This window comes from Chiloscyllium plagiosum, unplaced genomic scaffold, assembly GCF_037043375.1.
Source record: "Chiloscyllium plagiosum isolate Xiang-an unplaced genomic scaffold, Cpla_swu_hap1 HiC_scaffold_52, whole genome shotgun sequence".
Taxonomy (NCBI): domain Eukaryota; kingdom Metazoa; phylum Chordata; class Chondrichthyes; order Orectolobiformes; family Hemiscylliidae; genus Chiloscyllium; species Chiloscyllium plagiosum.
The window spans coordinates 17,802,168-17,814,639 of NW_028270190.1; the positions used below are offsets into that span (position 1 = coordinate 17,802,168).

The 12,472-nt window shown below is 40.7% G+C and overlaps 1 protein-coding gene across 1 annotated transcript; it reads left to right on the plus strand.

Annotated features, from left to right (window-relative positions):
• Positions 1–7,933: 7,933 nt before the first annotated feature.
• On the plus strand, positions 7,934–11,564 carry LOC148134819 (putative G protein-coupled receptor 139). The gene is made up of 2 exons (XM_087985376.1): positions 7,934–8,000; positions 10,684–11,564. Exons 1-2 carry the CDS (start codon positions 7,934–7,936, stop codon positions 11,562–11,564), a joined length of 948 nt encoding a protein of 315 aa, XP_087841502.1.
• Positions 11,565–12,472: the final 908 nt, after the last annotated feature.

The window sequence follows — 12,472 nt, forward strand, 5'->3', positions numbered from 1 at the left end:
ACTGACTCTGCCAGTCTCTCTTTCTCACTTTATCACTCCCTCCTTCCTGCTTTTTTACCCACTTTGACTCTGCCTCACTCAGTGTCCCTCTCTCAATGTCTCTCTATCACACTTTCTATGTATCTCCCTTTCTTTCTCTTTTACTGGCTCTTTCTCTCTGACTATCTCTTTCTTTCTATCTATCCTCACTATCTGTATCTGTTTCCCTCTCTCTTCTGCACCTTTCGCTTTCACTGTCTCTCCCTCTCCCACTATATCTCTCTGGGTCTCTGCCTTTGCCATTCTCTCTGTCTCTGCCTGAGTATTTCTATTTCTTTCATTTCTATCTCCCTCTATTGCTGTTCCTCTATCCCTGTCTCACTGTTTTACTCTCTTTCTCTCTCTCACACACACATTCTTGCTCGCTCTACCACTTGTCTTGCTCTCTTTCGCTGTTTCTCTCTCGCGCTTGCCGTCTTACTCTCTCTCTCCTCCACCCCCCCAACCCGCCCCCCCTCTCTCTCCCCCCTCACCACCCCGGCATTGAACTATCCCGGAATTATCTGCATTGAACTGCATTTCCAACTCCTAAGCCCACTTCGGCAGTATATCCAAGTCCCCCTGCAACCTGCAACATTCTTCCACACTGTCCACCACTCCACTGACTTTAGTGTCATCTGCAAACTTACTAACCCATCCACCGATGCCTTCGTCCAAGTTATTTATAAAACTGACAAACAGCAGTGGTCCCAAAACAGATACTTGAGGCACACCACCAGTAAATGGGAAGTTGGTAGGAACAGAAGGTGAATGCACGGATAGGGAAGTTTGTGATGGGAAGAGATGTTTACAGAGATGGAAATGAATGTATCGACTTGAGAAAGTTATTCTGAAACACAATATTTGAGATACTGAAGAAGCTTCCAGAGATACGATGTGTGTATGGACTAGAGGAGGTTACAGACAGAGCAAAGTTCTTAGACATGGACCTAAGAAAGACATTTGACAAGGTCCCACGTGGAAAGCTGGTACAAAACGAAAGGGCCCACGGATCCAAAACAAGTTGGCAAACTGGATTAAAACTTGGCTTACAAATAGTGGACAAAGGGTGTTGATGCAGCGTTGTCTTAGTAACGCAAAGCCTACGACCAGCAGTGTACCACATTGTTCAGCGCTGGGATGCTTGCTGTTTGTTATTTGTATTAATGACTTGGAAGACTGGGAAGAGTGCAAAGAAGATCTGAGGATGTTGCCAAGACAAATAGCCCACAGTGAAAGTGAGAGGTTGACCAGTATCGGACTTTATTCCTTGGAATGTCAGAGAATGAGGGGTGACCTGACGGAGGTCTATCAATCATGAAGGGCATTGATAGAATGAATGCATATGAGTTGTTTTCCCAGGGATGGCGAACTGAAAACAACAGGGCATTGGTTTGGGGTGAGAGCTGAAAGATATAAGAAGGACCTGTGGGGTAACGTTGTCATGCAGAGAGTGGTGTGTATGTGGACGGGACTGCCACAGGACGTGCTTGAGGTGAGGACAATTGCAATATTTTTGTAAAAAGCATTTTTTAAGGCACGTGGATGGGAAGAGTTGAGGGGGATATGGAGAAATGTGAGCGCTTGAAATGAGCTTTGTGGGCGTCATAGTCAGCATGGCCCAGTTTGGACTGAAGAGCCAAACTGAAGAGACTGTCTTACTCTCTGCATACACGAGGATGGTCGTAGGATTTTGCAGAGATTGGAGGCAATTGGAGACTTTTGCAATGACTGGAAGATGAGATTGCTAAGAGCGGGCATGTTTTAGATACTGGAGCACGTCGCAGTGATAGGGAGAGCAGTCGCGGCTGGATGAGGTTACAGAGATTGGGACTGTTATAAAAGTTTGAAAGATGAAACACACAGGATCAGAAGACGGGACATAAATACTGTGTTGAAGACAGAGAATAGAATAGAATAAAAAGATATCAGACATTATTATCAGCCTCTCCTAAGAGGCCTGCTTTCACCTCTTAAATTGAGCTTCTTTAAAACATCATGTGAAAATCCCAGTCATCAACTGTGGCCTGTGCTATCATCGTGAATCTCAGTAAAACAGTGGTGAAAGCAGGCCTCTCTTGGCAGGATGACAATGGAGCCTTTGTGCTTCCACATCAGCCCTCTGGCTATGTCACATTTGTGGGCCTCTATCTTTGAACCCTCTAATTCATCTCCGCTTTGTACAACACAAGTGAAATTACCTGCAGGATTTATTGAAGGCTGTAGGCATCACTCTCCATCTTTCTGGCTGTTTGATTGTTTTCCACGTGGTGTTGGACGAGACAGGAGTTGGGAATTCTGCGAAGTCAGTAATTCCAAGTAACTGCAGGAGACACAGAAATAGACAGATTCAGAAATTAAACTGACGTTGTGAGGATAAAAATATGGAATGGTACTGAGTCTCACGAAGATCTAGAAAATCGCAGTCTCCAATCCTGGCCTGTGCAACATCATCTTTCTGCGCTTTACTTGAGAGCGGAGAATTCTGTGGGCCCAGGATCTCAGAGCAGCTGCAACAGAAAGTGGCAGACAGAGGCAGCAGCGACACCCACGCTGTGATGGATTCCACATGCAGGAATACTGGTCGATCCCAAAAGCATGCCAGAAGATTTCAGAATAAAACAACACTGTCGGAAAAAAGTGTTTATTTTATAAATGGGGGACTGGCATCAGTATTCAGGAAAAGTGATGTATCCTATTGTGATGGATTCCAGTGTCCTGGTCAATCATATGAATATGATTATGGATAGCGGTGTAAACTGACAGAGGTGAGGCAGGAGCCGGGGTCAGGTAGGTGGATATTTCCAAAAACAGAGAAAGATTTAAACATTGGAATAACATGATCATGTGGCTGACGATAAGCAGAAAGGAACAGGAAGGGACAAGTTTAACGTTTAATAAAAATGTAAATTATACTTTCTCTACTTGAATGTGCAAAGCATCTGTAATAAGACAGGTGGGCATGAGTGGATGACTTGGATCTGATCACCAGGGAGACGAGGTTAACATGAATAAAAGGTGGGAAATAAATATTCTACAGTATTCTGGATTCCTGATCATGTACTGAGGATATATCTACCTTTATTGATGTTAAGATCTGCAGCACCACCTCCTCTGTAATATGGACTGCTTTCAAGACATCACTATTTATTTCCCCAAGTTCCCCAGCTTCCAAATCATGTTGAATTTCTGGTGAATGGTTATTGAGGATATTGAGAGTGAGGGTGTTCGTGACGGTAAAACCATTGGATATCAAGGGACAATGGTTAAATTGCTTCATAATGGAGATGATTTTGCCTGATATTTATTTGGTGTAAATCTTAAAAAAACACTTTTATATCTAAGTCAGGATATTGTCCAGATCTTTTTGCAAACGAACATGGGCGGCTTCAGGATTTGAGGAATCCGGAATGATGCTGGGCATTGTGATATCGTCGTTGGACATCCCTGCTTTTGAGGGAGGTTCATTCATGAAGCAGCTGAAGCTGGCTGGGTCTAGGACAACCTGAGGAACTTCGCAGAGAAATCAGTCTTCTTGCTCATGATATGGTTTGAAGTTTCATGGACATGGATTTCAGCCCCTCAAAAGTCGTAGCAACATAGATTTTACCTTAAAAACTAGTCAAAAATGTTCAACTATTACTCAAATGTATATGGTATTTGTGCAGAGAATGATGTACTTTTACTGAAGAATCTTTTACTTGAAGTGAGATGCAACGTGCTCAGCTCATGATGAGCTGTGGGGATAATCTTGCTGGATAACTGCACCGACACCGAAAAGGTAGGAATTGGAAGCAGGAATACATTATTTAGTGCTGTCTTCCTTCCCCCCCCCCCAACCCTCCCCCCCTCCCCCCCACAACCACCATGAATGAGATCTTCACTGAAACACCACTACATTATTTTCTGTCACTATACTGTAATATCTTTACTGGTTTGCATTTTCCACACTTTTATTCCTCCACACTTCGCTTGTATTAATCATTTATTGGCTTTTTATGCTCACCTTGAAACTTGCATTCTCACTTTACATCATCAGCTAACTCGTAAATCGTACATGTGGTCACAAAATTCAAACCATGCATGCTGATTGGGAATGGTTGGTGTGAAAAGGCTGGTCCTTTTGGAAACATTCTGGTCACAACACGCTAACCCGAGAATGGCCTACGTATTCCTATTATTTGTTTGCTGGCCATTAAACTATGCTGAATGCTAACCAGATTGTTACCCATAGTTACATGCTGTCTGTCATATTGGATACCAAACCCTCACTATTTACATTGTCCTCATTCTGCCAGTTAATTCTTCCAAAGACGGAGCTCTATTGAGCTTGTGAAACAATGTTTGTCTTGATAAATTTGTTTTGACTCCATCCAATCAGACCATTTTATTTTTGAGCGTCCACTTACATCATCGTTTTCAATACATTCTGATATTTCACTGGGGTTGATACCATACCAACAAAATAGACTCTGCAGGAATGATTCCAATGTTTCTAGAATTGGGAAAGATAACCAGCAACATATGTAAGATTATGCACCATCACGCCAACAATAATCTGCCGATTCACAGATGCTGATCTTCAGAATTCCACGATTATATTATTTTCTCCAGTACTACAAGGCGTTTGATATGGTTCCCCACGGTAGGTTCATTCATAAAGTCAGGAGCTATACGATACAGGGAGATTTGGCTCTCTGGATTCAGATTTGGTTGGCTGACAGAAGGTAGAGAGTTTTTTGTGGATGGAAGATATGCTTCCTGGAGATCAGTGGTGAGTGGGCTCCCCCAGGGCTCTGTTCTTGGCCTCTGCTCTTTGTAGTTTTTATAAATGACCTGGATGAGGAGGTAGAGCGGTGGGTTAGTACATTTGCCAATGACACAAAGGTTGGAGGTTCCGTTGATAGTATCGAGAGCTGTTGCAGGCTGCAGCACGACATTGACGGGATGCAGAGCTGGGCTAAGACATGGCAGATGGAGTTCAACCTGGATGAAGGCGAAGTGATGCATTTTGGAAGGTAGAACTTTATGCTGAATATAGGATTAAAGACAGGATTCTTGGCAGTGTGGAGGAACAGAGGGATCTTGGTGTTCAAGTGGGTAAATCCCTCAAAGTTGCCACCCAAGTGGATAGGGTTGTTAAGAAAACATATGCTGTTTTGGTTTCCATTAACGGGAATCGACTTTAAAAGCCGCGAGGTTTTGCTGCAGTTCTACAAGTCCCTGGTGAGACCACACTTGGAATATTGCTTCCAGTTCTGGTCACACTATTATAGGAAAGATGCGGAGGCTTTGGCGAGGGTACAAAGAAGATCTAGCAGGATGGTACCTGGACTGGAGGGCTTGTCTTCCGAAGAGAGATTGACTAAGCTCGGATTTTTCTCTCTGGAGTGGAGGAGGCAGAGTGGTGAGCTAATTGAGATATACAAGATAAGGAGAGGCATGGATAGACTCGATCGCCAGAGAATATTCCCTTGGCAGGATTGACTGGTACGAGGGGTCATAGTGTCACTGGCATGCTCCGCTGGGTTGTTACCTTGGCTCCCTTTGAATTCCCTGTCAAGTTGCAGCACGCAACTTCCCAAACCCCTGTCGTGAGCATATACCATTCCCTAATTGTTTCGACATGCCTGGCCATAGGGCCTAATTCTTTAAATTGATATCCCTTATTTACCAGTAAGGCTGCATGCAGTGCAGAGCCTGGTACACTCTACCAGTTTGGCAGGAATGGATTTCTCTCTATTTGCAGGATCACTTCCTGCTCTCCTAATAACATTGTTTCACTTCTCAAATTTTGTGGAGCACAGTCTTTCTACTGTCACTGTCTTTCTAACACCTCATCCTGAGACTCATCAAATATCACTGCATAGTCCAGCTCAGACTTAGGTGGTCTTGATTTAGTCAAATCGTAAACGCCACTGCTTCCCACATCCCCCAAATGCCTTGAATATCACTTGCTATATCCGCTATCCAATAAACATTAATATCTTTAACTTCTGGCATTATTAATGGTATATTGGCCTTTTCTACGACCAAGTCCTGCTACGAGCACTCCAAACTTACTTCAATCTGTCAGCCATGTTTATTTGAACTGTTTGTGAGTAATTATGAGACCATCTTCTTTGCTTCTCATTGAAGTGGGTTAGTGTATTTGCTGAGTTTGAAGGAATTGTGAAGGAGCAGAGGGAAATACTCATCCACAGTACGTAAGGTAATAAGTAGAAACATGTTAGCATACTTTACATGCACATGACGTATTTGTGCTGTGTGTTCGTGGTGAGGCTGGTTGGTGGGATAAACAGAGGGGAAGTTTAGCGATGATAAGTATGTTTCATGATACAAATATTCACAGGGTGATTGGCAGTGATGAAGATAATCTCAGGTTCCAGATAGAAACAGACAAATTTGTCAATTGGGCATGTCAGTGGTAGATGAAATTTAACTTTGATAAATGTGAGATGATGCTTCTTTCCAGGAGGCACAAGACAAGACAGTACTCAATGAGTGGTGGCATACTCGGAAGCTAAGAGGAAATAAAGATCCCTCAATGTGGCAGAAGTGGTTAATAGTTCAGTGAAAAAGATATCTTTACCAGCAGGGATTTTCTGTCGGTGCTCTGGAGGACTTTGGTTCAGTCACAATTGGAGTTTTGTGTGCAGTTCTGGTCACTGTACGATAAGAAGGATGTGATTGCATTAGACAGGGTGCACAAAGACATTCGTGAAAATGTTGCTGGGAGAGTAGCAGTTTAGTTGTGAAGACAGATTCTGGATAAGGTCGAGTTCCTATCTTACGAGTAGAGATAAGAGGATATGACTATGAGGGGCATGGATTGGGGACTCTAAAGCAGTATTTCCCCTCCTCTGAAGATCCAATAGCAATGTGACCCATTTTTTCTAGCTGAAAGGCTCGAGGTTTAAAGGGAAGATGACACCCAAAGGACGGTCGGTAGAGTTGAGAATCTTCAAAATCTTTAAAAAGTAGTTGAAAGACAATCAAGACAATGGAGTAAGTTTTGAAATGGGACTCGTGTATAATATAATTTTCGAGTTACAAACAAGACAGATCGATGAGTCAAGTCTGTCCCATATGATGTTATCATTCAATGATTTGTAAGTTAACTTTCTGAATTAGTTTCTGTTTTTAGATTAGATTAGACGATTTACAGTGTGGAAACAGGTCCTACAGCCCAACAAGTCCACACCGACCCTCCGAAGAGCAACCCACCTAAACCCATTCCAATGCATTTACCCCATTCACCTAACACTATGGGCAATTTAACATGGCAAATTCACATAAGTTGCACCTAACTAATTTTTGTCTTCGCTTTGAAGAAATATTAACTTGTGTACGTTCAAGCTGTTGTGATGGTTACTATGAACTTTTGGTTCTGATTCAGAGAATTCATTCACAGATAGATTTTGCCAAACGAGTTGAAAAAGTGAATTAAACGGAAAGCAATAATATAACCATGTTGAATAGAACACCTCTCAACGAACTCTACAACGAGAGGCATTGAATGACCGAATAGCCTCAGCAACAACAAGTGTCCTCGGTGAAAAGAAGTGCAAAAAAATTATATTTGTGGGACTAATTGTGAGAGAAATAAAACAAGTCTTGTCGTTTGAAGACAACCTGCAATTCGCATTTGAGACCCAAGAAGATCCAATTAATTTAGAAATTGGGGGTATTCAAATTGACTTAGTGAAAAACATCATTAAAGTAAACCTGTTGGGAAAATTTGGTTGTTGAAAATGATTAAAACTTTAAAAGTGTCATCATAATTTCCCAACGGATATTCCACACAATATAAAGTGAAGTCTCTGAAACTGTGCTACCTCCAATTCGAAATAATGCTCCAATTTCAACAGATTAACAGCTGCAGCAAGGGAGAGTTAGTGCCACAAACAATAAAATGTATCTTCCAAGGCAACTGATCAAAAAAGTTTACTACACCATCATTGCTGTTGTAGGAGCTCCTGGTAAATCTTGGAACCACTCATGTTGTACATTTCTCTGCATCTTCCAATTAGAAGTATTCGGAATGTGGGTTCCTATTCAAAGAGGAACAAGTAACTCCAGTGTCCAAGTGTTACTGGGAGCATCACTCAAAGTAAAATTATACTGAGTGTGGGTTACTAACTGGAGGGGAACAACTTACCCCAGTGGCTTTGTGTACGTAGGAATATCTATGAATATAGAATGTAACTGTTTGTGATGAACCGAATTCAAGTGAATACCTGACTACGTTCATAACAGGGACCATAATTTGACTGTAAACGTGGAATGCTTCTTTCATAATACATTTCTAATTTCTAATGTGTTCACTGATGAAATTGTCATTGTAGATTGTGAATACGATTGAATGCAAATTAGATCAATCGTTGATGTCTATAGTTGGTACTAAGTTTGCAAAGTTAAATGTTGCATTGGGGGTACATATATGTGACTGATTCGCCCATCGTGAAAATAACAGAATAGCAAAGTCAATTCACTCATTTGTCCGATGGACACATAATGTTTACTTTAAAAATCTTTTGGACTGATTGATATTCCAGCATGGTTAGGGCAAGCCTGTATCATGGCTACTACATTTCTTTATCTTGATGTTAATAATGAAGGATCTGGACTAATAACTGTTGACACTATTTCGCACCTGCATCTGATAAGATTTTGATTAACAATGTTTGAATCGGTTATTCATAATCTAAGCGCAGTTGATTTTTAAAGCGATCACTGCCCATTACTTTGTGATGTGTGTCCTCCTTGGGATGAAGAGGTTTTGTTACGAACGTTGCAACAGTTAGTTTTTAGGCAATATTATTAAAAAGCAAAATAACAATTTGATAGGAAAAAATTCTGATGCAATAAATAGTGGGCATTTGCACTTGCAATATTATGGCTGTGATAAATAATTAAATTAGAGAGGAGTACAGAAAAGAAAGAGAATACAATAAAGAATGTTGTATAATGAATCAGAAAATCGTGAACAAGGTTTTTGACTTCAGGCATATTGGTTAGATTCTACAAGCCGTCTGCATAATTCATGTTACTGGCAGAGCTCATAAATATAATTTTCCAGGTAGAGAGGATTTGTCTTCTTTTCGTGTGATAATGATGAACGTTCTGACTCTGCCAGGTGTCCAACCTCATTCCACAACTCCAATTCGTGATCCACAGTTTCTGACCATTCAACATAACCATGTGTTAAACTCGAAAGTGTGACAAACTCCGGATGGTTTGACTTGCAATTACAAAATATTTATTCCATAATCAGATGTTACTATTTTTATAGTTTTTTTTTAATGAACTGAAATAAAATCTCCGGGTTCTTAACGTATAACTCATAAAATACACTGACAACAGAATGCCTTGAAGAAACTGGAGTCAATGCAATTACCACTCTTTTTATTATTGCACTGCCTACATGTAAGATGGTTCTGGCAGTAAAATGGCAATCATCTCAGCTGTCATACATTGATGCACGAATTCTGCAAGGTCGTGTCCTTGGCCCCAAACTCTGCAGTTGCCTCACCAATGCCCTTCCCTCCACTTGTCATGTCCAAAGCGAAGATGTTCCCATACAATTACACCACGTTCAGCACAGTATAATTGTATAATTTGTGTCCCAAAACTTCATGATAGCCATACAGCTTGTCATGGTAATTGTGAAAGAATATTCACACTCCGCAAACACCAGACAATAATAATCTTAAGCTATAAGAATCTACCAAACACCCATTGACCTACAATGCCATGACCACCCCTGAATGCACGATGAGCATCATAGAGTTGTACAACGGAAACACACACTTCAGTCCAACTTGTCCATGCCGACTAAGTCCTGCACTTCATAGAATCCACATCAGTGGAAACAGGCAGCTCAGTCCAACAAGTCTGCATCCGATCTCCCTACGTTATCCCCTGCAATTCCAATGCCTGACGCACCTAACCAACACATCCCTGAACACCAGGGAAAATTTAGCATACTCATACCACCTGACATGTGCATTTTTGGATTTTTGTTGGAAGTTGGTGCATCCGGCAGAAACTGACGTAAAACACGGGGAAATCGTGTTATCTCCACATCGACAGTTGCAGTGAGGCTGGAATCTAACCTGACTCCCTTGTACTGTGAGACAGCAGTGCAAACCACTGTGCCATCCAAAGCCCTCTATACTTTTCCTGTTCATGTACCTGTCCAAGTGCCTTTTAAATATTACATCTGTACTGGTATTTATCAATTCCTGCGGCAGTTCGTTACAAAACTAAACCACCTTCTGTGTGAAATAGTTGCCCATCAAGAGTCTCCGATTCGTTGTTTTACTGATTCTGTGTTTTTTGTGAGTGTTTTGTTATGGGAAATTACAGCTAGATAGAATAAACTGTAAAGCAAAATAAATAACTTCTCCTGACCCACCCCTCCCCCGCCCCCCAAAAGACGTATTGAGTACCTGGTCGAGTTTCTGAGATTAATTTTCTGCCCATGTGATTCTGTTTGTCTTTTGAAAGTGCAAGTTATTTCACTTGAGAGAAGCTACTGTAGTGGTTCTCATGTCATTGTACTGAACAAAAAGAAACATGAGTTCTAAAATTCAACATGTATCGAGAAAACTTAATTAATCTTTTTTAATCTATTTTCTTCCATTTTCTTTCATCTTACAGTTAGTCTGGTGGCAATTGCATTCTTATCTCGGAGCAAGTGTGGCCTTTCAACATGTTCCACTCGCTATTTCGTCGCCATGGCAGTGTCTGATCTACTCTTCATTATTTTTGATATCATATTTGATGAGTTTGTTTACTATTATTATCCGCTGTCTTTTCTGGACATCACTCCTGTTTGTAGTGTTCTCCACGTCCTGAGCTGCTTTACTGTTGATTGTTCTGTCTGGTTCACTGTTGCTTTTACATTTGATCGATTTGTAGCCATTTGTATTCATCAGATGAAATCTCAGTATTGCACAGCGAAAACAGCAATGAGAGTTCTGGCAACAATTTGCATTTTCTTCTCTTTAAAGAATATTCCCAATTACTTCATATTTGAATCCGGAAGGATCATTAGAAACATTCCATGGTACTGTTACACAAGAGACAGTTATTATGACAATGTACATTGGGTGAGTTTTACATATATTGAAATATTTTTAACACCATTTCTCCCATTCATTTTTATTCTCTTTCTCAACATTCTGACCGTCAGGCACATCTTTGAGGCAGTTAAGGCACGGAAAGGACTGAGGGGTCAGAGAAAAACAGAGAATGACCCAGAGATAGACAGCAGAAAGAAATCTGTGATTTTACTATTTGCCATATCCGCCAATTTTATCCTTCTCTGGTTTGTGTATATTTTATATATGTTCTATCTTGGTGATTACGTGGATGATTTTTATCTCTTTGAACAAGTTGCATACATACTGCGCAACCTTAGTTGCTGCACAAATGCATTTATTTATGTGGTGACACAGAAAAAATTTAGAGACCAGTTAAAGTATGCCGTGAAATATCCAGTTATAAAAACAATTCAATTGATGAAGAAATCCAAGTGACTGAGAGCCAACATGAGATGCAGCAGATAATGGAACGAGGTGTCCACGTGAGGAATGGACGAAGGGGAAAAAAAGGAGTAGCAACAGGATTTTGTTGTTTTTTCCAATGAGAAAGAAATGACCCCATCCCAGGAGCAACACGGAAGAGACAAGAGGAACAAAGTCAAAGTAAACTGCTAATAGCAATGAGCAGCAGAATATAGAAAGCTAAACAACAAAGCCCAAACCGAAAGAGGAATGATTCATGCCTCAGAAAAAAAAAAATCTCCCAAGCAATCACTGCACAGCAAGTGAAGCAGGCACAAAAATAAAGTATCTGGTAAATGTATCATCGCTTATTGCAAGCCTGAGTGGGGAACTCTTTCTCACAGAACTCTCGGATCCACACATCTGGACAAATTGCAAAAACACAAGAAGCTTCCAATTAAAAAGATTAAATAGCATACTGTATAAAATATGTTTTTAAATCATAAATGTGTTTCCATGGATACTTTGTTTCCATTCAGTTCCCCCGGCTTGATCCAGATATCAGTTCCTTCCTTTGTTTATTTTTCTCATCATCCATGTAATCTGAGACAGAGGACCGGAGAAAATGTTGCTGTAAAATCTAATACTTTTTTTCTTTAGGTATTTAGGTATTAGAGGTCATTTCCTCAAATTCCAGGAACAGCAATTACTGTTTTCTAAGCTGTTGCGTTGTTTTGGAAATTTTGGGGAAAAGAAGGATTAGAATAAAAATGACACTTTTTAAAAAAAAAAGAGAGAGAATGGCAAGAACCTCGTGCTCAAGGTATTAAAGGAGAAAGAAACCGACACAACTGTTTTACACAGCTGCTACAAGGAAGTATCTTTGGACATCGAAGTGTGTCTATGAAAAAATAAGCAACAGTCAAATTCCAAGATGAACT

Excerpts from the sequence above, each read along its gene's own strand:
- LOC148134819 (XM_087985376.1), top strand. The coding sequence starts at position 7,934 with ATGTATCTTCCAAGGCAACTGATCAAAAAAGTTTACTACACCATCATT. Across the intron at positions 8,001-10,683 it reads TGCTGTTGTAGGAGCTCCTG|TTAGTCTGGTGGCAATTGCA; the intron begins GTAAATCTTGGA and ends TTCATCTTACAG.